The 26,613-nt window shown below is 43.6% G+C and overlaps 1 protein-coding gene across 2 annotated transcripts in view; it reads left to right on the top strand.

The window, feature by feature from the left end:
- The window catches only part of ANKLE1 (ankyrin repeat and LEM domain containing 1), a 61,843-nt gene extending 35,526 nt beyond the window's left edge, over nt 1-26,317 (top strand). The window contains exons 7-10 of one of the 2 annotated variants that reach the window (XR_013217835.1): nt 7,659-7,818; nt 12,995-13,124; nt 15,521-15,721; nt 25,644-25,776. Coding sequence is in view for 1 of the 2 variants with exons in the window: in XM_077273020.1 (XP_077129135.1) it covers nt 7,659-7,818; nt 12,995-13,124; nt 25,644-25,816 (463 nt within the window). In the remaining variant the exon portion in view is untranslated. Of the gene's footprint in view, nt 1-7,658; nt 7,819-12,994; nt 13,125-15,520; nt 15,722-25,643 lie in introns of both variants that reach the window. The other variant, XM_077273020.1, reaches the window with a different exon arrangement.
- The last annotated feature ends 296 nt before the right edge of the window (nt 26,318-26,613 follow it).

Below are 26,613 nucleotides of genomic sequence, written 5' to 3'. Positions count from 1 at the left end.
TGCAAAAACAATTATTTTTTATATAAAATAGTTTTTGTGTAAAAGCGCCAAAACATAAAAAAATGATACAAATGAGGTATCGCTGTAATCGTACTGACCTGTAGAATAAAGCTGCTTTATCAATTTTACCACACGTGTAACGGTATAAACACCCCCTCAAAAGAAATTCAGGAAGTGCTGGTTTTTGTTCATTCTGCCTCACAAAAATCAGAATAAAAAGCGATGAAAAAATTTAATTTGCCCGAAAATGCTACCAATAATAACGTCCTCTCGTCCTGCAAAAAACAAGACCTCACATGACTCTGTGGGCCAAAATATGGATAAATTATAGCTCTCAAAATATGGTGATGCAAAAACTATTTTTTGCAATAAAAAGCATCTTTTAGTGTGTGATGGCTGCCAATCATAAAAATCCGCCAAAAAAGCTATAAAAGTAAATCAAACCCCCCTTCATCACCCCCTTAGTTTGGGAAAAATAATAAAATTTAAAAAAAATGTATGTATTTCCATTTTCTCATTAGGGTTGGGGCTAAAGTTAGGGTTTGGATTATATTTACGGTTGGGATTAGGGTTAGGGGTGTGGATAGGGTTATGGTTGTGATTAGGGTTAGGGGTGTGTTTGGGTTAGGGTTTCAGTTAGAATTGGGGGGTTTCCACTGTTTAGGCACATCAGGGGCTCTCCAAACGCGACATGGCGTCCGATCTCAATTCCAGCCAATTCTGCGTTGAAAAAGTAAAACAGTGCTCCTACCCTTCCGAGCTCTCCCGTGCGCCCAAACAGGGGTTTACCCCCACATATGGAGTATCAGCGTACTCAGGACAAATTGGGCAACAAATTTTGGGGTCCAATTTCTCCTGTTACCCTTGGGAAAATACAAAACCGGGGGCTAAAAAATAATTTTTGTGGAAAAAAAAAATAGGTATTAGTCCTACCGGTAATTATGTTTCCAGGAGTCCATACTGACAGCACCCTGGAGGACGTCCTCCTCCTCCTTGCAGGGACAGGAAACGCACGAGAGTTCAAATATCCGGTTCCACCCACCAATCCTCAGTGTTGTGACAAGAACCAACTCATGGAATGATGCAAATAAAACATTTTAATGACAGAATCATATTACAAAATAGGCACAAAATATAGGCACAAATCTAAATATACCTGAGTTTAATACATACAAGGGGGGGAACTACCAGTGCTGTCAGTATGGACTCCTGGAAACATAATTACTGGTAGGACTAATACCTATTTTCCAGGACGTCCCTCCTGACAGCACCCTGGAGAGTACCAAAGCACCTCCTCAGGGTGGGATTACCGCTTGGAGGACCTTCCTCCCAAAAGCCGTGTGCTGACCAGACATAACATCGAGCTTATAATGTTTACAGAAAGTGTCAGCCCTGGCCCATGTTGCGGCCTTACAGATTTGTTCTACAGAAGCTCCTGCCTGCTCCGCCCAGGAGGCAGACACCCCACGGGTAGAGTGGGCTTTTAAGCCTAAAGGAGGGGACATACCTTCTGACTGATAAGCGTCTGAGATCACATCTGTGATCCAACGTGCAATTGAGGCCTTAGAGGCCTTCTTACCCCTATTCTTTCCCCCGAACAGAATAAAAAGGTTTGGATCTGTACGCCAAGAGTCTGTGGCTTTTAGATAGTCCAAAACCCCTTGTTTAACATCCAGTGAGTGGAGGACCCTTTCTTTCTCGTTAGCAGGGTTATTACAAAATGAAGGGAGTATTATTTCCTGATTCCTGTTTTTAATGGAGGCTACTTTTGGGATAAAAGCTGGATCTAATTTCAGAATTAGGCTGTCTTCCCTGATCTGTAGATAATGATCCCTGATACAAAGAGCCTGGATCTCTCCAACCCTCTTGGCCGTAGTGATCGCCACTAAGAAAGCCGTTTTACGAGGGAGAATAGAAATAGGCATATTATCCCCTGGAGAGTAAACGCCCTTACATAGGGCCCTAAGAACCAAGTTAAGGTCCCAGGATGGAGATAACTGTCTAATGGTGGGACGCATTCTCTGAGTGGCCCGAATGAACCTTATTATCCATGGGTGAGATGCCAAAGGATAATCCAAGAATGTGCTTAATGCGGACACCTGGACTTTTAAAGTGCTGGGTCGAAGACCCAAGTTAAACCCTTTCTGTAGAAAGTCTAGAATACCAGGGATGTCCAGTGAGCCTGATACCACATCGGACCTGCCACCTTCTAGACAAAAACGTTTCCAGATCTTTTGGTAAATGGCTGAAGTAACGGGTTTTCTACTACCTTGGATAGTAGATATGACCTGGTCTGACAAGCCTTTTGACTTCAGGATGTCCCTTTCAGGATCCAGGCTGAAAGGCGGAGTTTGCTTGGGTCTGGATGATACACTGGACCCTGGTGAATGACTCGTCCCTTGATGGGCAGTTCGACTGGATTGTCGATTGATAAAGTCCCCAGCACAGGGAACCAGCTTCTTCTTGGCCAGTACGGGATGATCAGGATGATCTTTGCCTGATCTTCCCTGATCTTTCAGAGCACAGCTGGAATTAATGCCAGGGGTGGAAATGCATAAGACAGGGGCTGATCCCATCGCTGGCTCAGAGCATCTACCCCTTCTGGCAGATCCGAGGGGATAAGGGAGAAAAATCTTGGGGTCTTCGAGTTCCTCCTGCTTGCGAATAGGTCGATGTTGGGGGTTCCCCATCGGTGACATAATCTCCGGAAGATGCTCTGCTCCAATTCCCACTCTGTTGGACTCAGATTCCCTCTGCTTAAGTAGTCCGCTATCACGTTCTGGGATCCTTCTAGATGGATAGCCGTTATAGATAGCACAGTGTCCTCTGCCCAGCTGAAGATCATCTCTGCCAGCTCCTGCAGTGGTTGATATCTTGGTCCTCCCTGATGGTTCAGGAATGATACTGTTACATTGTCGGAGAAGATTCTTACATGGCGATCTGAGAGAATGAGTCGATTGTGTCTCAATGCTTGCCATACTACGTAGAGCTCTCTGAAGTTGGATGATCTGTTTCTTATGCTTTCTGGCCACCTGCCTTGCAAGATTCTGCCTTGTAGATGAGCTCCCCAGCCCCATGCGCTGGCGTCCGTAGTGATAACTACGTAAGGGGAGGTGATCCACAGAACTCCCTCCTTTTAGGTTCTCTGTCCGTGTCCACCAGAGGAGAGATCTCCGTATTGTATCTGTCAGCTTCAACGGAGCTTCTAGGGAAGACTGATGGCGATCCCAAGTGGACAAGATCTGTTTTTGTAGATGTCTTGAGTGTGACTGCGCCCACCTGACACATGGTATGCAGGCTGTCATTAGGCCGAGAACCTTCATAGCCATCCTTATGGAAACTCGATGTTCCAATAGGTACCGGACTCGAGTCTGAATTATTCTTCTCTTGACTTCGGGTAATAAAGATATCCTGTGTCTGGAGTCCAGATGCACCCCTAGGAAGGTTTTCCTTTGTTCTGGTAGAAGATCGGATTTCTGCCAGTTCAGTACCCATCCGAGATGCCCCATCAGTGCGATAGTCCGCTCTCTGTGATCTTCCAAGAGCTTTACGGAATCTGCCACAAGAAGGAAATCGTCCAGGTACGGAATTATTCTGATGCCTTGTTTTCTCAGGAAGGCCACCATCTCTGATACAAGTTTTGTAAAAATACGAGGAGCAGAAGCCAGACCGAAGGGAAGGCCTTGAAATTGATAGTGGCAGGTCCGGGTTGGCAGTGCTACTGCAAACCTTAGCAGGTTCTGAGACAAAGTAAGTACTGGGACCTGGTAGTAGGCCCTCTTTAGGTCGATAGTACACATGACCGCGTCCTGATTTATAAGCGGAATTGCTGAACGAATGGATTCCATGCGGAACCTTTTGTATCTCACCCAGGCGTTTAAAGGCTTTAGATTTATTATTGTGCGAGTGTCGCCTGATGGCCGTGAAATAGTGAATAGGGAGGAGTAGTGACCTTTTCCCAACTCTGACTGAGGGACAGGTATTATTACCTCTGTCCTGAGCATGTCCTGTAAGTCTTTTAGTATAGCCGAATCTGCCTTGACTATAGTAGGTGTAATGTACCTTTCTGGGGGAGGAGAGTAAAGTTCTATGCTGTATCCGTCGGCAATAGTACTGAGAACCCACTGATTCTGAGTAATCTGAGCCCAGTTTCCTGCGAACCTCTGAAGCCTCCCCCCGATGCAAGTGGCGTCATAGTGACTTATTTTTATAGGATGGGTTAAAGAAAGAACCTCTGTTCCTATTACTCTGTCCGCGGGAGCCTCTGTAGGATCCTCTGCTGGACCGACCCTGACCCTTAGGATCGAACTGCTTTTTGGAGAAGAAACCTCTCCGAAAGGGTTGGGAACGTTTAGGTCTGTCCTCTGGAAAACCTTTCTTTTTATCACAAGCTGACTCAAGGATAGAGTCCAAAGCAGGTCCAAACACCCTCTGTCCCGAAAACGGAATAGAGCAGAGTTTGGATTTAGATGCATTGTCACCTGACCATGACCTTAGCTACACCGCCCTCCTAGCCGCATTAGATAGTGAACTATTACGGGCTGAAAATCTAACTGATTCGGCTGTCATATCCGATAAGAAAGCCATTGCGGACTTCATTATAGGAAGGGAATGCAAAATATCTGATCTGGGGGTCTTATTGGATAATTGCTCTTCCAACTGTCCCATCCACAAGTACATAGACCTGGCCACCGAAGTGGCCGCTATGTTTGTTCTAATTAGGGCTGCGGAAGCTTCCCAAGCCCTTTTCAGGAGGATGTCGGCTTTCCAATCCATAGGATCACGAAGACCAGAGGAGTCTTCGAAGGGTATAGCAGTCTTTTTTGTGACTCTTGCGACGGGAACGTCAATTTTAGGGACCTCTTCCCATACTTTGACTTCCTCAGGATCGAACGGCAGGCGATTTTTAAAGTCACGCGACAGCACTAATCTGCGCTCAGCCTCCTTCCATTCCTCTAGGACCATAGCTTTAATATGATCACTAATGGGAAACACAGTCAGGTTTCGTGCCACGAGTCCCCCGAACATCAAGTCCTGTCTGGACTGTGGTTTAGAAGTATCTTCGATCTGCATCATATTTCTAACAGCCTGGACGAGTTTGTCCATCTCTTCCGACTGGAAAAGATACTTCCTGGCTCGGTCCTGGTTTTCTACAGGAATTTTTCCCTCCTCTTCTGATTGCGAATCCCTGAGCTCGGAATCTTCATCAGAAGAATACTCTGGCTCCCCATGGGCTTCCTCCCTCCTGGCACGCTTGCGACCAGCTATGGGACTGGCAGGCCGAGACTGCGAAAGGCTGGATATAGAAGCCTGCACCTCTTCCCGTATAAGGGATCTCATCTCGGATAACAGCGATGACTGTTCGTCCTTCATGACTTTAGACATGCAGGTGGCACAGAGGGTCTTGCCATGGGAGTCTGGGAGTTTAATATGGCATACAGGACATCTGTTGCTCTTCACCGTGGCCTTCCCAGATCTTTTAACCATGGCCGGGGGAGCAGCGGGGTTTCCCTTATCCTAAACGACATAAGGACATAGGGAGTAATAGGCTAGAGGATGCGAGGTATTTCCTGAGTAAAAGGGTGTACTGCCCCGGGTAGACTTACCCCATCCTCGTCATTTCTATCTTCCATAGCCGGTTCTGAAGCAGACGATACGACCCCTCTGCAGGTGCTGGACGCTAGCGCAGTAGCGACCGCTCTGTTCAGCGTTCTCCTTAGTGGAGCGTCTGCTTTCCCCGCTCATAGAACGCCACCGGAAGTGACGTTTCGCCGGCTCTGATGAGACTGGAAGTGCTGGCCGGCTGTAGCGTCTCCAGGACTGCGCGCTCTGCAGGATGGAGACCTGCCTGGATCACCGCCGTGCCCTGAACAGAGAGCCCCCCACCGGGAGGAGCGGTTCAATACCGGAGCATCATCCCGCTCTGGGCCTCTGGGGTAGAGGGACTCCCCCCGGGGAGTTTCGACCCTGAGCCGCTTGACAGGGGGAAGGATTGCATGCCCGCTCAATCCCCCTGAGCTCGGTAAGCCTGCGCTGTTTCTCTATTTGTGTCCCTCCATGCAGGGACAGGAAAAACACTGAGGATTGGTGGGTGGAACCGGATATTTGAACTCTCGTGTGTTTCCTGTCCCTGCAAGGAGGAGGAGGACGTCCTCCAGGGTGCTGTCAGGAGGGACGTCCTGGAAAAATATTTTTTATTTTCACGGCTCTGCGTTATAAACTGTAGTGAAACACTTTGGGGTTCAAAGTTCTCACAACACATCTAGATAAGTTCCTTTGGGGGGTCTAGTTTCCAATATGGGGTCACTTGTGGGGGGTTTCTACTGTTTAGGTACATGAGGGGCTCTGCAAATGCAACGTGACGCCTGCAGACCAATCCATCTAAGTCTGCATTCCAAACGGCGCTCCTTCCCTTTCCAAGCTCTGCCGTGCGCCCAAACAGTGGTTCCCCCCCCCCCCTCATATGGGGTATCGGCGTGCACAGGAGATCCAATCTCTCCTGTTACCCTTGGGAAGAAAAAAAATTGCTGGCTAAAAGATCATTTTGTGGAAAGAAAAAATTATTTTTTTAATTTTCACGGCTCTACATTCTAAACTTTAGTGAAACAATTCGGGGTTAAAAGTGCTCACCACACATCTAGATAAGTTCCTTAGGGGGTTTTCTTTCCAAAATGGTGTCAATTGTGGGGGGTTTCCACTGTTTAGGCACATCAGGGGCTCTCCAAACGCGACATGGTGTCCGATCTCAATTCCAGCCAATTTTGCATCGAAAAGTCAAATGGCGCTCCTTCTCTTCCGAGCTCTGCCATGTGCCCAAACAGTGGTTTACCACAACATGTGGGGTATCGGTGTACTCAGGACAAATTGTACAACAACTTTTGTGATCCATTTTCTCCTGTTACCTTTGGTAAAATAAAATAAATTGGATCTGAAATAAAAATTTTGTGAAAAAAAGTTAAATGTTCAATTTTTTTTTTTAAACATTCCAAAAATTCCTGTGAAGCACCTGTAGGGTTAATAAACTTTTTGAATGTGGTTTTGAGTACCTTGAGGGGTGCAGTTTTTAGAATGGTGTCACATTTGGGCATTTTCTGTCATATAGACCCCTCAAAGTCACTTCAAGTGTGAGGTGGTCCCTAAAAAAAAAAAAAAAAAAAAAAAAATGTCTTTGCAAATTTTGTTGTAAAAATGAGAAATCGCTGGTCAATTTTTAACCTTTATAACTTCCTAACAAAAAAATTATGTTTCCAAAATTGTGCTAATGTAAAGCAAACATGTGGGTAATGTTATTTATTAACTATTTTGTATGATATGACTCTCTAATTTAAGGGCATAAAAACTAAAAGTTTAAAAATTGCAAAATTTTCGCCAAATTTCCATTTTTTTTTCCACAAATTTCAGAAATTTTACCACTATCATAAAGTACATATGTCACGAGAAAACCGTCTCTCTCGGAATCACCAGGATCCGTTGAAGCGTTTCAGAGTTATGACCTCATAAAGTGACAGTGGTCAGAATTAAAAAAAATGGCCTGGTCAGGAAGTTGAAAACAGGCTTCGGGGTGAAGGGGTTAAATCATAAAATTTGAAAAGCTTTTTTTTTATTATTTAGGAAATTATTATTGATAGCTTTCAATTAATTCAGAACTTTCTTTTTAGGGTCACTCGAAATCTTCCATCTCGTTGTCATGACTTATCTCCAGTAGATTGCTTCCTTACTTTTGTCAGCGCTGTTTTTTATGTAGGAAAAGGAAAGCGATCTCGACCATACTGCCATCTGTATGAGGCACTTAATCTCTTCAAGGGTACTTGCAAACAGGTAATCTCATTATTGTATGATTTTATCTCTTACTGTGTATGGGCTGTTTTTACTTCTATACTTGAGTTCACCTCTGGGCGAGGGTTATGTTACTGAGATCAAAAGGATTGACAGTCCGAAGTTAAGGTACCGTTACACTATACGATTTACCAACGATCACGACCAGCGATACGACCTGGCCGTGATCGTTGGTAAGTCGTTGTGTGGTCGCTGGGGAGCTGTCACACAGACAGCTCTCCAGCGACCAACGATGCCGAGGTCCCAGGGTAACCAGGGTAAACATCGGGTTACTAAGCGCAGGGCTGTGCTGTGCTTTCACTTTCCGGCCGGCAGTCAGTCAGTGCGGGAAGCAGACGGCAAGGGACCTGACGGTCACCGGAATGTGAGTATGTACTGTTTGGTTTTTTTTTACATTTACGATGGTAACCAGGGTAAACATCGGGTTACTAAGCGCGGCCCTGCGCTTAGTAACCCGATGTTTACCCTGGTTACAAGCGAACGCATCGCTGGATCGCTGTCACACACACCGATCCAGCGATGACAGCGGGAGATCCAGCAACGAAAGAAAGTTCCAAACGATCTGCTACGACGTACGATTCTCAGCGGGGTCCCTGATCGCTGCTGCGTGTCAGACTCAGCGATATCGTATGGATATCGCTGGAACGTCACGGATCGTACCGTCGTAGCGACAAAAGTGCCACTGTGAGACGGTACCCTTAGATATGCCAGATTCTTATCTATCCCAACATATTTTGTCAGGGGTTTTCACTTGTCCCCATACTCAGATTTGAGCATCTGTAATGCTTGTCACTCAGCATTAAAGTGCTCATACAAAGTTTATATCCTCTTAATATATTGCAGTTGTAATATTACTGTATACAGCACTGTACATAGTTGCTCATTTTGCCCTTCTACCCAGTAAATTGTTCTGTTTTCTATTAGGCCTATGACATGACGTGATTAAAACGTAGTTGAAACCTTCTAAGCTCTATGTAGAAACAGGAACTCTGTTTTCCCTGTATGAGTCACTGCAAAAGTCCCTGGCAAGAGGAAGGAGGGAGCAACTGGTTCGGGAGTTGGAGGGGAATCAGTTATCCAGGGAAAAGTCCTGTTTCGGACGTGTTTACTTGAAAAGAAGCCCCAGCAAGATTCTATAGGCTTTTTAGACTATGCTTGAAATAGAAGCCCTACTGCAAAAATATGCCCCAGCTACAGTCAGGGCCATCATTAGGGGAAGTCAAACTGGACAATCACCTTGGGCCCCCAGTTTCTTAACGGCCCGCATTTCTATTCTGAGATTAAGGCTGCTTAAGACCCTTTGGTGACTTCAGTCATTCAACCATGATGTCACCAAATGTCTCATTAAAGCATTAAAGGGACTATGTCAGCAAAGGATGATTGTTAGACCAAATAAAGGCGCTCGGCGCTTCACTGCGGGAACACACACTTAAATACACCTTCCCATATGTTTGGGTTCCATATATCTCCTCCCTTCTCTGGCTTTAAAGGGATCTTGTCACCCCCAAAATCGAAGGTGAGCTAAGCCCACCGGCATCAGGGGCATATCTACAGTATTCTGTAATGCTGTAGATAAGCCCCCGATGGATCCTGAAAGATGAGAAAAAGAGGTTAGATTATACTCACCCAGGGGCGGTCCCGCTGCGATTCTGGTCCGATGGGCGTCGCGGTCCGGGGCCTCCCATCTTCTTACGATGACTTCCTCTTCTTGTCTTCACGCTCTGGCGCAGGCATACTTTGTCTGCCCTGTTGAGGCAAAGCACTGCAGTGTTCAAGCGCCGGGCCTCTCTGACCTTTCCTGGCGCCTGCGCACTACAGTACTTTGCTCTTCCCTCAACAGGGCAGACAAAGTATGCCTGCACTGGAGCCGCAGCGTGAAGATAAGAAGAGGACGTCATCGTAAGAAGATGGGATGCCCCGGACCGTGACACCCATCGGACCCGGACCGCTGCGGGAACGCCCCTGGGTGAGTATAATCTAACCTCTTTTTCTCATCTTTCAGGATACATCGGGGGCTTACAGTGGGGCAAAAAAGTATTTAGTCAGTCAGCAATAGTGCAAGTTCCACCACTTAAAAAGATGAGAGGCGTCTGTAATTTACATCATAGGTAGACCTCAACTATGGGAGACAAACTGAGAAAAAAAAATCCAGAAAATCACATTGTCTGTTTTTTTATCATTTTATTTGCATTTTATGGTGGAAAATAAGTATTTGGTCAGAAACAAAATTTCATCTCAATACTTTGTAATCTATCCTTTGTTGGCAATGACAGAGGTCAAACGTTTTCTGTAAGTCTTCACAAGGTTGCCACACACTGTTGTTGGTATGTTGGCCCATTCCTCCATGCAAATCTCCTCTAGAGCAGTGATGTTTTTGGCTATTCGCTTGGCAACACGGACTTTCAACTCCCTCCAAAGGTTTTCTATAGGGTTGAGATCTGGAGACTGGCTAGGCCACTCCAGGACCTTGAAATGCTTCTTACGAAGCCACTCCTTCGTTGCCCTGGCGGTGTGCTTTGGATCATTGTCATGTTGAAAGACCCAGCCACGTTTCATCTTCAATGCCCTTGCTGATGGAAGGAGGTTTGCACTCAAAATCTCACGATACATGGCCCCATTCATTCTTTCATGTACCCGGATCAGTCGTCCTGGCCCCTTTGCAGAGAAACAGCCCCAAAGCATGATGTTTCCACCACCATGCTTTACAGTAGGTATGGTGTTTGATGGATGCAACTCAGTATTCTTTTTCCTCCAAACACGACAAGTTGTGTTTCTACCAAACAGTTCCAGTTTGGTTTCATCAGACCATAGGACATTCTCCCAAAACTCCTCTGGATCATCCAAATGCTCTCTAGCAAACTTCAGACGGGCCCAAACATGTACTGGCTTAAGCAGTGGGACACGTCTGGCACTGCAGGATCTGAGTCCATGGTGGCGTAGTGTGTTACTTATGGTAGGCCTTGTTACATTGGTCCCAGCTCTCTGCAGTTCATTCACTAGGTCCCCCCGCGTGGTTCTGGGATTTTTGCTCACCGTTCTTGTGATCATTCTGACCCCACGGGGTGGGATTTTGCGTGGAGCCCCAGATCGAGGGAGATTATCAGTGGTCTTGTATGTCTTCCATTTTCTAATTATTGCTCCCACTGTTGATTTCTTCACTCCAAGCTGGTTGGCTATTGCATATTCAGTCTTCCCAGCCTGGTGCAGGGCTACAATTTTGTTTCTGGTGTCCTTTGACAGCTCTTTGGTCTTCACCATAGTGGAGTTTGGAGTCAGACTGTTTGAGGGTGTGCACAGGTGTCTTTTTATACTGATAACAAGTTTAAACAGGTGCCATTACTACAGGTAATGAGTGGAGGAAAGAGGAGACTCTTAAAGAAGAAGTTACAGGTCTGTGAGAGCCAGAAATCTTGATTGTTTCTGACCAAATACTTATTTTCCACCATAAAATGCAAATAAAATGATAAAAAAACAGACAATGTGATTTTCTGGATTTTTTTTTCTCAGTTTGTCTCCCATAGTTGAGGTCTACCTATGATGTAAATTACAGACGCCTCTCATCTTTTTAAGTGGTGGAACTTGCACTATTGCTGACTGACTAAATACTTTTTTGCCCCACTGTATCTACAGCATTCCAGAATGCTGTAGATAAGCCCCTGATGCCGGTGGGCTTAGCTCACCTTCGATTTTGAGGGTGACAGGTTCCCTTTAAGAAGCCAGAGCGGCCAATCAAAGAAGGGTGAGGGGAGTGGAGATAGATGATAAACAAGTGGGTATATTTAAATGATTGGCCCCACCGTGAATCACTGAGCGGTAGTACTTAGTTTGAACAGTCCCTCTGTGAGACAGTCCCTTTAACTGCAGGAGTCTAGAGTTGAAGAGGAGACAAGCTTGTGTGTGTGTTGGAAAACCAGGTAGAACTGGATTAATACCTATCACTGCAGGTCTGAGCTAGCCAGATGCCCCAAATTATGTCTAGAGGGCCAGGCTGGGTACTCACTTGTCACCTGGGTAGCTGAGTAGCCTGGCGTTAGTGTAAAACGAGACTGTTTAATGCTGGATAGTTTACCTTAGCCTGAGGGGTGCTGGAGCTGCTGGTGTAACCAGCGAATGTGAAGCACACGGAGCTTGGTGTGGAACCTGAACTGCTGTCTGGGAGAGACTCTGGCATTGTTTAGTCTGCAGTGAGCAAAGGACTGGATTCTGAAAAGGTGAGCCTGCTCTGGTAGTCTTTACCTTCTGGTGCATGAACTGTTTATTTTGCTGTTATACCTTTTGTGCCCAGAAGAGGCTGCTTTTGTTTTGAATCCCTTGGAGCTTTATGAAAGCAATGAAACTGCAAAAGTGTGGACCAGACCACGTTGCCTGTGTGAGCGCTATTTACTGCTGAGTGTGAGTCCCTAGGATTAGTGTTTATGGATGCCGGCATGAAGTCACGAGGAGCATATGTGATTTCAGTGTAAAGTTTGAGTGTCCTGGGTAAAGACAGCTACAGCGTATGAATCCCTACAGTATATGTACATTTCTACCAGAGGCGCATGGCACTTGTCACATTCCTAATTTATTAAGTGGTGTCCTCCTTTTAATGAATGCATCTTATTTCAGAGACTCCATTCATTAAGACTGGCCTGCACAAATCCAGTCTTATTAAATCCAGGACATTGTTCTCATTAGCACATCGCCTGTGTAAACAGGAGATGGGCTGCCCATAACATATGAACAGTATGATTAATTAGTGACCGTTCTAACCCCATCATTCTTTGTCAGCATATATAAAGAGTAGATTGTTGTACATGGAAATGGGATCTCGAGAAATTCATGATGGAATTCAAGGTTTGGAGAGTTATGTTGATGTTCCAGAATGTGATGACATGATTATATTTGAATTAATGTTGATTTGACTTTTGTTTTGTTTGATTTTTGCTTAAGAATAAATGATAAATGGATTTTTGTTCATGTAAACTAAATACTGCTAATTAGGCTATTACATGGCACATTTCAATAGCATCAATTTTGTTTGCAGCACCTAACTAAACCTATTCGCCTGTGTACTCATAATATTACGATTACACATGCCAGTTAAGGATTTTTAATATAGGGAATTACCAAGAGAGCAAAAATAGTTGATATTTGTTTTTTTATCTTTTCTGGTTTTCAGCCTTGTTCTAAAGTAAAACACATTATGGACATCTGGAAAAGCGGTCAAGGTGTGCTGTCTCTGCACTGTTTCCAAAACACCATCCCAGTAGAGGCGTACACAAGAGAAGCTTGCATCGTGGATGCCATTGGTAACTTTTATTGATTTATTCGTACAAGCAGTCGCCCAAGCTATAAAGACTTTTTATATAGAGTACTGTGCATAAGTTTTAGATGGAAGTGGGGAAAAATGCTGCAACGTACTGTATTTTTATCAAGTAACTACATGTAAAGTGAAGAAACAAAACATAAATCTACATCAAAGCAATATTGACCGCACTTTGCCTTCAAAGACGCATCAAAGCATGAATTCTGTTAGGTGCACTTTCACAGCGTTTTTGAAAAATATTGGCAGGGAGGTTATTCCAGACATTTTTGAAAACTAACCACAGATCTTTGTGATTTTTGGCCACAATTCACCCATGAAGACCACTTTTGGCCAGACTTCTCAGAACAGTAGGGGAGTATTGCAGGGGAACACTGGTTGCTGCTTGTTCAGAGCTGATGACACCGCTGGACATCTTCAGGGAAGCAAGCATGAGGAGCCATTCATCTCCTGCACATCTCCTGGTACTCAATGTTGTCCATTTCTTGGTGCCCTTAAAAAGGCGTCTTTCTGGCCTTGGGGTATAAGTTTGCAGTTGCTCTGTGACTTCAGACTTGTGAATCCTCACATTGTATGCATTGTGAGGATTCGCTGCGAGCGGTCAGTCATGTGACCTCAAGTATGAGATTTGCATAGTTCAGACGCATTCCAAGTAGGCGAGGTGCTTTCTTCTAGTCGGCACATAGTCGTATGTAAAGTGACTGCAGACTTGTAGCCTAAGGCCGGACAACTCCTTCAACACAGGGCCATGTTTTTGTTTTTGCTCCTTTTCTTCCCAGGGCTGTAACTTAAAAAAAAAATCCGTCAATATGGCCTTGAGGGCTTGGTTTTTTTGTGGGATGAGTTGTACTTTTGAACGACACCATTGATTTTAACCATTCAGTGTACTGGAAAATGAGAAAAAAAAATCCTAGTGTGGTGAAATTGCAAAAAAAAGCTCAATTTCAACTATATTTTTTTTTTACCATGGTCATTAAAGGGAACCTGTCACCCCCAACCCCCAGGCGTTTTTAACTAAAAGAGCCACCTTGTGCAGCAGTAATGCTGCTTTCTGACAAGGTGGCTCTTTTAGTTCTGGGTACTGTAACTGCAGAAATAATCAGTTTTCTAATTTGACCTAAATACCCTTTCTTCAGTCCTGGAGGCAGGCCTTTCCCCCCTGCTGCAGACGCCACACAGCCGTCACCCAAGTCTTCTTGGCGCCGCCTCCTCGGCGCTATTTTGAAATGAGCCGGCGCCTGCGCTCTTTTCTCCTGCCTTGGGCAGGCGCAGTGAGCGCTGCCCGTTCTCATATGCAGTCTAGCTGACTGCGCCTGTGCGGCCGCCCTGCCTGTGAATCCCAGCCCCACAGTGTCTTCTGATTTATTCACATTGCGGGGCTGGGAATCACAGACAGGGCGGCCGCACAGGCACAGTCAGCTAGACTGCATATGAGGACAGATGGGCAGTGCTCCCTGCGCCTGCCCAAGGCAGGAGAAAAAAGCGCAGGCGCCGGCTCATGTCAAAACAGCGGTGAGGAGGTGGCGCCCGGCGCCAAGAAGATTTGAGTGAAGGCTGTGTGGCGTCTGCAGCAGGGGGGAAAGCCTGCCTCCTTGACTGAAGAAAAGGTATTTAGGACAAACTACAAAACTGATTATTTCGGCAGTTACAGCACCCAGAACTAAAAGAGCCACCTTGTCAGAATGCAGCATTACTGCTGCACAAGGTGGCTCTTTTAGTTAAAAACGCCTGGGGGGGTGACAGGTTCCCTTTAAATGCTAAAGCTGACCTGCCATTATGATTCTTTAGGTCGTGAGGAGTCCGCAGATACCAAAAATGTATAGGTTCTTTTTATTTATAGGGTGAAAAAAAGCCAATGTTTTTTAACCCCTTCATGACGGAGCCCTTTTTCGTTTTTGCGTTTGTTTTTCGCTCCCCTTTTTCCCAGAGCCATAACTTTTATTTTTCCGCCAATATGGCCATGTGAGGGCTTCTTTTTTGTGAGACAAGTTGTACTTTTGAATGACACCATTGGTTTTACCTTATTGTGTACTCAAAAACGGGAACAATTTCCAAGTTTGGTGAAATTGCAAAAAAAGTGCAATTCCACAATTGTTATTTGGACCTTTTTTTTTTAACTATGTTCACCAAATGCTAAAACTGACCTGCCATTATGATTCTCTAGGTCATCACGAGTTCATAGACACCAAACACGTCTAGTTTTTTTTTTTTTTTTTTTTAAAGTGGTCAAAATAAAATCCAAATAAAAAAAATAATTCTTTTTCTAAGACCCAGTATATATTTTAGTATATTTGCGCTAAAGGGGTGGTTTTCTGCTGCGGAAAAAAAGGGAGATTATCCTATACAAATTAGTCTCATATGGTTATTTCATTGTCTGTATAGACAAATCTCTAGAAAGAAGGAAAATAAACCAGTTCACCCGTGATGCATAAACCAAACTCGGGAGCACGGACCCGCTGTGTTCAGGCGTATAAAGTCCAAAAAAGAAGAGAATGTCCAGCTTCACCGAATCCGTAAAAAAGAGTTTTCTTTATTCACTAACTTTAAACATGGAGGATACAGACTTCAGCACGAACCATATGGGTAAGAATCTCAACGCGTTTCTGGAGACTAAGCTCCCTTGACAATGACCATTTGTCATCCCAGTGCATCTGCGTTCAATGATCATGTGACGACGCTGATGAGCAGGGTTAGTAACGTGCTTCCAGCGCGAGCATGTTCAGTGCCACTGTCCTATATTGACAGCGGCATTTAACATGCTAACAGCCGTAGATGGATCGCGATTCCACTCATGGCTGTTAGGGGCTGGAAAAGATGCGGGCTCTGTGCCGAAGCCAGCAACAAAAGGGGGAGACACGACATATGATGTACCTATATGTCACGTTGTGAAGGGGTTAATGCTGAGAAATATAGGCACATCATTTATCCGTTATGCAATACTTTCAAGGCTTTCAATTTATTCTGCAGCAGGACAGCGACCCAAAACATGCAATGTCTTAATAACTGTCTGCAGCATAAAGTACAAGGAATACTGGAAGTGAGAAGGCCCTCACAGGGCCCTTATCTCAACATCATTGAATCAGTCTGTGATGACGTGAAAAAAAACGGAAGGATTTCCTTAAGCTTACATCTACAGAAGATCTTTGGATAGTTCTACTGGATGTTTGGAACAACTTCCCTGTTGATTTCATCCAGAAACTGTGTACAAGTGTACCTAGAAACATTTATGACACTTTGAAGGCAAAGGGTGGACACCTTTAATATTGACTTTGATTTTATATTTTATTCATTCATGTTGCATTTTGTTAATTGATAAAAACTATTAACATCAGTTTTGTTAAGTGTTTTTTTAATTCGGAGAATTTTTTCCCACATGTTTAACACTGATCAGTATTGTATATACAGAAAGCTGCCAATCACAAATGGGGCGGGGTTATACAGAGACCTTGAATATGGAGGACTAGCTGGCGACAGATTTCCTAGTCCTCCAATGATTCCCTGCTTATTAAAATCACTGTTTTATCAAATCTACAGCAATCTGGCCAATAAGGTAATATAATGCTGGAATATTGGGGTTTCTACCACTATATTATGCTACTCTCAAATTAGGTGGCAAAAACCTTAATTCATAAAAAGAAAAATAAATGAACTAACGAATATTTAACCCCTCTGTGACCTTGGACGTACTATCCCGTCGAGGTGACCTGGGCCTATCTGACCCTCGACGGGATAGTACGTCATAGCCGATCGGCCGCGCTCACGGGGGGAGCGCGGCCGATCGCGGCCGGGTGTCAGCTGACTATCGCAGCTGACATCCGGCACTATGTGCCAGGAGCGGTCACGGACCGCCCCCGGCACATTAACCCCCGGCACACCGCGATCAAACATGATCGCGGTGTACCGGCGGTATAGGGAAGCATCGCGCAGGGAGGGGGCTCCCTGCGGGCTTCCCTGAGACCCCCGGAGCAACGCGATGTGATCGCGTTGCTCTGAGGGTCTCCTACCTCCCTCCTCGCCGCAGGTCCCGGATCCAAGATGGCCGCGGCATCCGGGTCCTGCAGGGAGGGAGGTGGCTTACCGAGTGCCTGCTCAGAGCAGACGCTTGGTAAGCCTGCAGCCCTGCACAGCAGATCGCAGATCTGGCAGAGTGCTGTGCACACTGCCAGATCAATGATCTGTGATGTCCCCCCCTGGGACAAAGTAAAAAAGTAAAAAAAAAAATTCCCCACATGTGTATAAAAAAAAAATAAAAAAAATATCCTAAATAAAGAAAAAAAAAAAAAAATTATTCCCATAAATACATTTCTTTAGCTAAATAAAATAAAAAAAACAATAAAAGTACACATATTTAGTATCGCCGCGTCCGTAACGACCCGACCTATAAAACTGGCCCACTAGTTAACCCCTTCAGTAAACACCGTAAGAAAAAAAAAAAAAAAACGAGGCAAAAAACAACGCTTTATTACCATACCGCCGAACAAAAAGTGGAATAACACGCGATCAAAAAGACGGATATAAATAACCATGGTACCGCTGAAAACGTCATCTTGTCCCGCAAAAAACGAGCCGCCATATAGCATCATCAGCAAAAAAATAAAAAAGTTATAGTCCTGAGAATAAAGCGATACCAAAATAATTATTTTTTTCTATAAAATAGTTTTTATCGTATAAAAGCGCCAAAACATAAAAAAATGATATAAATGAGATATCGCTGTAATCGTACTGACCCGACGAATAAAACTGCTTTATCAATTTTACCAAACACGGAACGGTATAAACGCCTCCCCCAAAAGAAATTCATGAATAGCTGGTTTTTGATCACTCTGCCTCACAAAAATCGGAATAAAAAGCGATCAAAAAATGTCACGTGTCCGAAAATGTTACCAATAAAAACGTCAACGCGTCCCGCAAAAAACAAGATCTCACATGACTCTGTGGACTCAAATATGGAAAAATTACAGCTCTCAAAATGTGGTAACGCAAAAAATATTTTTTGCAATGAAAAGCGTCTTTCAGTGTGTGACGGCTGCCAATCATAAAAATCCGCTAAATAACCCGCTATAAAAGTAAATCAAACCCCCCTTCATCACCCGCTTAGTTAGGGAAAAATAAAAAAATTTAAAAAATGTATTTATTTCCATTTTCCCATTAGGGTTAGGGCTAGAGTTAGGACTAGAGTTAGGGCTAGGGTTAGGGCTAGGGTTAGGGTTAGGGCTAGGGTTAGGGCTAGGGTTGGGGCTAGGGTTAGGGCTAGAGTTAGGACTAGGGTTAGGGCAAGGGTTAGGGCTAGGGTTGGGGCTAGGGTTAGGGCTAGAGTTAGGACTAGAGTTAGGGCTAGGGTTAGGGCAAGGGTTAGGACTAGGGTTAGGGCTAGGGTTGGGGTTAGGGTTGGGGATAGGGTTAGGGCTAGGGTTAGGGCTAGGGTTAGGGCTAGGGTTGGGGATAGGGTTAGGGCTAGGGTTAGGGCTAGGGTTAGGGCTAGTGTTACGGCTAGTGTTAGGGCTAGTGATAGGACTAGGGTTATTGCTAGGGTTAGGGCTAGGGTTAGGGTTGGAGCTACAGTTAGAGTTGGGGCTAAAGATAGGGTTAGGGTTTGGATTACATTTACGGTTGGGAATAGGGTTGGGTGTGTCTGGGTTAGAGGAGTGGTTAGGGTTACCATTGAGATTAGGGTTAGGGATGTGTTTGGATTAGGGTTTCAGTTATAATTGGGGGGTTTCCACTGTTTAGGCACATCAGGGGCTCTCCAAACGGGACATGGCATCCGATCTGAATTCCAGCCAATTCTGCGTTGAAAAAGGAAAACAGTGCTCCTTCCCTTCAGAGCTCTCCCGTGTGCCCAAACAGGGGTTTACCCCAACATATTGGGTATCAGCGTACTCAGGACAAATTGGACATCATCTTTTGGGGTCCAATTTCTCCTGCTACCCTTGGGAAAATACAAAACTGGGGGCCAAAAAATAAGTTTTGTGGGAAAAAAAGGATTTTTTATTTTCACGGCTCTGCGTTGTAAACTGTAGTGAAACACTTGGGGGTTCAAAGTTCTCACAACACATCTAGATAAGTTCCTTGGGGGGTCTAGTTTCCAATATGGGGTCACTTGTGGGGGGTTTGTACTGTTTGGGTACATCAGGGGCTCTGCAAATTCAACGTGACGCCTGCAGATCAATCCATTTTAGTCTGCATTCCAAATGACACTCCTTCCCTTCCGAGCTCTGTCATGCACCCAAACAGTGGTTCCCCCCCACATATGGGGTATCAGCGTACTCAGGACAAATTGGACAACAAAGTTTGGGGTCCAATTTATCCTGATACCCTTGTGAAAATACAAAACTGGGGGCTAAAAATCATTTTTGTGAAAAAAAAAAAATAATTTTTATTTTCATGGCTCTGCGTTATAAACTGTAATGAAACACTTGGGGGTTCAAAGCTATCAAAACACATCTAGATAAGTTCCTTAGGGGGTCTACTTTCCAAAATGGTGTCACTTGTGGGGTTTTTTAATGTTTAGGTACATCAGGGGCTCTCCAAACGCAACATGGCATCCCATCTTAATTCCAGTCAATTTTGCATTGAAAAGTAAAATAGCGCTCCTTCCCTTCCGAGCTCTGCTATGCGCCCAAACAGTGGTTTACCCCCACATATGGGGTATCGTCGTACTCAGGACAAATTGCACAACAACTTTTGTGGTCTAATTTCTTCTCTTACCCGTGGGGAAATAAAAAAATGGGGGCGAAAAGATCATTTTTGTGAAAAAATATGATTTTTATTTTTACGGCTCTGCATTATAAACTTCTGTGAAGCACTTGTTGGGTCAAAGTGCTCAACACACATCTAGATAAGTTCCTTAAGGGGTCTACTTTCCAAAATGGTGTCACTTGTGGGGGGTTTCAATGTTTAGGCACATCAGGGGCTCTCCAAACGCAACATGGCGTCCCATCTCAATTCCAGTCAATTTTGCATTGAAAAGTCAAATGGCGCTCCTTCCCTTCCGAGCTCTGCCCTGCGCCCAAACAATGGTTTACACCCACATATGGGGTATCAGCGTACTCAGGACAAATTGCACAACAATTTTTGGGGTCCAATTTCTTCTCTTACCCTTGGGAAAATAAAAAATTGGGGGCGAAAAGATCATTTTTGTGAAAAAATATGATTTTTTATTTTTACGGCTCTGCATTATAAACTTCTGTGAAGCACTTGTTGGGTCAAAGTGCTCACCACACATCTAGATAAGATCATTAGGGGGTCTACTTTCCAAAATGGTGTCACTTGTGGGGGGTTTCAATGTTTAGGCACATCAGGGGCTCTCCAAATGCAACATGGCGTCCCATCTCAATTCCAGTCAATTTTGCATTGAAAAGTCAAATGGCGCTCCTTTCCTTCCGAGCTCTGCCCTGCGCCCAAACAATGGTTTACACCCACATATGGGGTATCAGCGTACTCAGGATGAATTGTTCAACAAATTTTGGGGTCTATTTTCTCCTGTTACCCTTGGTAAAATAAAACAAATTGGAGCTGAAACAAATTTTGTGTGAAAAAAAGTTAAATGTTTATTTTTATTTAAACATTCCAAAAATTCCTGTGAAACACCTGAAGGGTTAATAAACTTCTTGAAAGTGGTTTTGAGTACCTTGAGGGGTGCAGTTTTTAGAATGGTGTCACACTTGGGTATTTTCTATCATATAGACCCCTCAAAATGACTTCAAATGAGATGTGGTCCCTAAAAAAAAATGGTGTTGTAAAAATGAGAAATTGCTGGTCAACTTTTAACCCTTATAACTCCGTCACAAAAAAAAATTTTGGTTCCAAAATTGTGCTGACGTAAAGTAGACATGTGGGAAATGTTACTTATTAAGTATTTTGCGTGACATATGTCTGTGATTTAAGGGCATAAAAATTCAAAGTTGGAAAATTGCGAAATTTTCAAAATTTTCGCCAAATATTCGTTTTTTTCACAAATAAACGCAAGTTATATCGAAGAAATTTTACCACTATCATGAAGTACAATATGTCACGAGAAAACAATGTCAGAATCGCCAAGATCCGTTGAAGCGTTCCAGAGTTATAACCTCATAAAGGGACAGTGGTCAGAATTGTAAAAATTGGCCCGGTCATTAACGTGCAAACCACCCTTGGGGGTGAAGGGGTTAAATCAAATATTTGGTGTGACACCCTTTTTCCTTCAAAATGGCATCAAAGCTTCAATTCTTCTAGGTACACTTGCATACAGTTATTGAAGAAACTCTGGCGGTTGTTCTAAATATCTTTGAGAACAAACCACATTTCTTCTGTCACTGGGACTCTTTGTTCTTAAAGGGAGCCTGACAGGTGATGCGTACTGCCCACGGTTTGAGCAGCATGTATCAGCCACGAGCTGTACGATCACAGCCACGTATGTCTGACTCTGAAACTAGAGATGCTCTTGATGTGCAAATGGTGGAAAATGGAAACAAAATTTTCCAAACCCCTCGATGTGTCAAGAATGAGCGCCATGTGCACAAATACTTGCAATTTCACTCTCTAATATTCTATCACTGAGGTTATTTATGGTTGTCTGAGAGGAATGTTCTGTCACGTTGAATGCACTTGGTCACGCAAATCATCAAGAGAAGCTGCTGGCAGCTCTTTTCAATGATCGACCCATGAAGTCTCATGTATGGGAGAAAAATCTGGAGAATCTGGAGATGCTGCAGGCCATGGTAGCAGATTTAGGCCACATTTGAGTAAATATTAATAGGTGGCAAAAGAAGGCTACAATTACCCTATTACTATTTATTCAGTCCCTGAGGTTTATGCTAACTAATGCTCCCTGATTTTATTTTTCAGGGCTCTCTATATGTAGTTCAAGTGAAAATTGTGTCTTTTAACCCATTGTATGCCCATATTTTTTTGTGCTGTACTAAACTATTGACTGAGTGTTTAGCAGGACACTGGGAAATTGATGTGGTGCAGGGGCGCCTTCTCTGCAATATTGAGGTGTCGGCCCCTGCAGCCAGGGAAGGTATTTTACAGGGAACACAAGGCAAATGATAGCTTCCCCTTACCCTACTTAGTCCTAGATATAGAATAACATTGGTGTAACCCCGAGTGATGTATATTGACTACACTCCTATTGGTCTACATCTATATATATATATGAGGCATCGTGATTACTCGCTAATCCCGCCCCTGCACAGTAGCTCCGCCCCCCATCACCACACAATCCCGCCCCCCACCCCATTATTACACACAATCCCGCCCCCCACCACATTACCACACACAATCCCGCCCACCACCACATTACCACACACAATCCCGCCCCCCACCACATTACCACACATAATCCCGCCCCCCGACATTACCACACGAGGCTCCGTCCCCCCACATTACCACACGAGGCTCCGTCCCCCCACATTACCACACGAGGCTCCGTCTCCCCACATTACCACATGAGGCTCCGTCTCCCCACATTACCACACGAGGCTCCGTACCCACACATTACCACACGAGGCTCCGTCCTCACACATTACCACACGAGGCTCTGTCCCCATACATTACCACACGAATCCAGTTTGCTTTTGATTTTACACTGTGAATAAAATGTATTAGTATTATTCTGATTTTTAATTATTATTTTTGTTGTTCATTTTAAGTTAATTTACCACCTGCGTAAGCGCTATTGAATGTTGTCATTATTTACTTTAGTTTAATCACTAGCAGCGTTAATTAGATAGCAATGAGCATGCCGAGCGTTAGCTGGCTGGAAACAGCTAGTAAACTTTTAACCCCTTCATGACCGTGGGATTTTCCGTTTTTCCGTATTCGTTTTTCACTCCCCTCCTTCCCAGAGCCATAACTTTTTTATTTTTCCGTCAATCTGGCCATGTGAGGGCTTATTTTTTGCGGGACGAGTTATACTTTTGAACGACATCATTGGTTTTACCATGTCGTGTACTAGAAAACGGGAAACAAATTTCAAGTGCGGTGAAATTGCAAAAAAAGTGCAATCCCACACTTGTTTTTTGCTTGGCTTTTTTGCTAGGTTCACTAAATGCTAAAACTGACCTGCCAGTATGATTCTCCAGGTCATTACGAGTTCATAGACACCTAACATGACTAGTTTATTTTTTACCTAAGTGGTGAAAAAAAAATTCCAAACTTTGCTAAAAAAATAAATAAAAATTGCGCCATTTTCCGATAGTGTCTCCATTTTTCATGATCTGGGGTCGGGTGAGTGCTTATTTTGGTGCAGATACGTTCTTTTGATCGCCCATTATTGCATTTTAATGCAATGTCACGGCGACCAAAAAAACATAATTCTGGCGTTTCGGATTTTTTTCTCATTACGCCGTTTAGCGATCAGGTTAATGCTTTTTTTTTATTGATAGATCGGGCGATTCTGAACGCGGCGATACCAAATATGTGTAGGTTTGATTTTTTTTTTTTTTTATTGATTTTATTTTGTTTGGGGCGAAAGGGGGGTGATTTAAACTTTTATGTTTTTTTTATTTTTTTCACATTTTTTTTAACTTTTTTTTTTACTTTTGCCATGCTTCAATAGCCTCCATGGGAGGCTAGAAGCAGGCACAGCACGATCGCCTCTGCTACATAACAGCGATCATCAGATCGCTGCTATGCAGCAGAAAATCAGGTGTGCTGTGAGCGCCGATCACAGGGTGGCGCTCACAGCTACCGGCGATCAGTAACCATAGAGGTCTCAAGGACCTCTATGGTTACAATACTGAAGCATCGCCGACCCCTGATCATGTGACGGGGGTCGGCAATGACGTCATTTCTGGCCGCCCTGCCGGATGCGGTAGTTAAATGCCGCTGTCTACGTTTGACAGCGGCATTTAACTAGTTAATAGCGGCGGGTGAATCGCGATTTTACCCGCCGCTATTGCGGGCACATGTCAGCTGTTCAAAACAGCTGACATGTCCCGGCTTTGATGCGGGCTCACCGCGGAGCCCTGCATCAAAGCAGGGGACCTGACGTCGGACGTACTATCCCGTCCGACGTCAGGAAGGGGTTAAAATTCGTTGTATGTGTTTTTGAGTCTCTCAGGTTTTTTTAATGTATTATTAAGTTCTCTTTTAGAGTTTATTTGTTTTTGGTTATTGAGACCCCATTCTTTATCTTGAATTTTGTTTTGTGCGGTCCTAACAGCTTTCTTTGTATAGCTGTCAGTCACTGATAGGTCTCAAAATACCAGAAAGAGCAGAGGTTTAAATGATTACATCACAAGTTATAATGAATCTTTTCCCACAATCTTTGTATCATTCTGCTATTCAACTTCTGCGTTATAACATGGTGCCTGCAGATTCGACTGAATTTTCATGGTGACAGGTTCCCTGTAACATGTCTGTTCATCCCATGATGTTCCTAACTTCATGACTTTTCTTCTTGGTGTTGCAATTTCAATGTTGAGCAGTATATCTGTATTAGTGATTCCTAGTCCATGAAAGTCACTATCCTTCCTAGATGGTTTATAAATCAAGCCATTTAAAGGATTTGTGTGGGCTCTCGAACACCTTTGACCAGCAACTAGTGCTGGCGGGTACTGTACATAGATAAAGCTTAGAAGGAGGCTTCAGGTCACGAGCACATCTAACATTAGTCTAAGTTTGGAAGGTGTATGACTTAGACAGTCTATCTTAAATTGCTCCAGATTTATAGTGGTTCATGCTATTTGATAAATCTCTCACCTCTGTAGATTGTCTAGTCTAAGTTTATTCTGTTAATTAGTTGACGTACTGGCAAAAAAAAATTTGCACAAATTTGAGAGTATTTTAGGTGCACGGTTATATAGGTCATACATGTTTCCTTGTTGGACAAGGTAAAGAAAATGTGCACAAGGCATAATAAATCATGGAATTGTCAATGCAAGTCATAAGAGTCAGTTGTATGGTGCAAATGGCATCAAAATTTTGGATCATTTAGTTTGATAACTGTACCCCACTTTGTGTGATTTGACAATTTTTCTTTCCCTTGTGCAACAATGGTGGCCAGATCAATTTTCAACCTCTGAGATTAACTTTGAATCATTATGTTGAGACTGCAAGTGTGAATTTGCAGCAAGTGCATTGTTTCTAGCCTAGCGCCACACTGATGTACATATGTCACAGAAGCCCATGGGGTGTGGAGCTAGTCGTGGAATAGTGCAGAGAAATGGTGCACCTGTTAGAAATCAGCCCACTCTTGGTGATTTTCTTTACATAAAGATTCTAGTTGATTTTTTTTTCTGCAATGGAATATATATTTTGGACCAGAAAGTTAATTTTTAAACTGGTCTTTAACTGCTCAACTCAACATTATAAAAAGTTTGACTCTAATACTCCTTGACAAGGTTCCTGTATACTTCTCTTCATGAAGATTCATTTTTTCCTGCTTTTTAACCACCTAATATGTTAAATACTTAAAAAAAAAAAAAAAAATCTAAACCTCTGTTAACATTTCTTTACATGGCCAATAATGCTTGACTAAAAATGTGTAGTTCTTATTCATATCTTGTTTGTTTACTTAAAGGACTAAAATTGCTAACGAATCAAAAGAAGGGTGTATACTATGGACAGTCCCAAGGCTGGGCACCAACTCGACGCCGGCGACTTGGAGTGCATATGCTTTATAAAGCAATGCAGATCTTTCTGGCTGAAGGAGAGCGCCAGCTGCGACCACCAGACATTCGCTCAGGATATTGATCAAAGAGATGCTATATTCAAAGTTTTATATCATGGACAACAGGACCAAACAATATCTTCAATCTGTCTTTTAAATGCTTCATGTTTTCAAACTTGTCAACACCTGAAATATATCAGAGGACAGTATTGTGGGCAGTTTTTTTTTTTTTTTTTTTTTTTTTTTTTTTTAAAATACCATGAATTATGTAATTGAGCGTGTAAGAGTGTGCCTTTTACCCAGAGCTGTGTTGTACTTGAAAAGCTCAAACTTTGCAGACTTTTTACTGATCATGTAAAAGGGCTTGTATTGCAGAATTTTTCCTAGAGCTGCATTTATAATTCTTCAATCATTGTCAGACATGCCTCATGTAGATTAAGCATACAAATCATTATGAAACAAAGTCGAGCTCAACATAGTCGGCATCCTGTGGAACTCTGAGCACGGAACCGCTGTGTCAGGGCGTAGAAGAATCAAGGAAATGATGAGGAATCCAGCTCAACGAGGTAGTGAAAAAAAAACCTTCCTTTATTCACATTGTTGCTGATGTTTTATCCTCCACTGAATATGATTTGAAGTGAATAAAGGAAGGTTTTTCTTTTTTCACTACCTCGTTGAGCTGGATTCCTCATCATTTCCTTGATACATAATCATTGCGAGCCTTTGTGCTGAACCCCCACTCAGTACAGAGTGTCAGTTATTCTTATTTACTGAGTAACATCGTTTTCCATATCAGACAAGCCAATATGATCTGCTACCTAGCCTTCTGTCTTTTATTTCTTTCAGAAGATTCCTCCATGTTCTAACTACATGGTTATTT

Source organism: Ranitomeya variabilis, chromosome 1 (assembly GCF_051348905.1).
Source record: "Ranitomeya variabilis isolate aRanVar5 chromosome 1, aRanVar5.hap1, whole genome shotgun sequence".
Classification (NCBI taxonomy): Eukaryota; Metazoa; Chordata; class Amphibia; order Anura; family Dendrobatidae; genus Ranitomeya; species Ranitomeya variabilis.
Note: the sequence above shows the minus strand (reverse complement) of the source record. Positions and strands in the feature narration are given on the sequence as shown.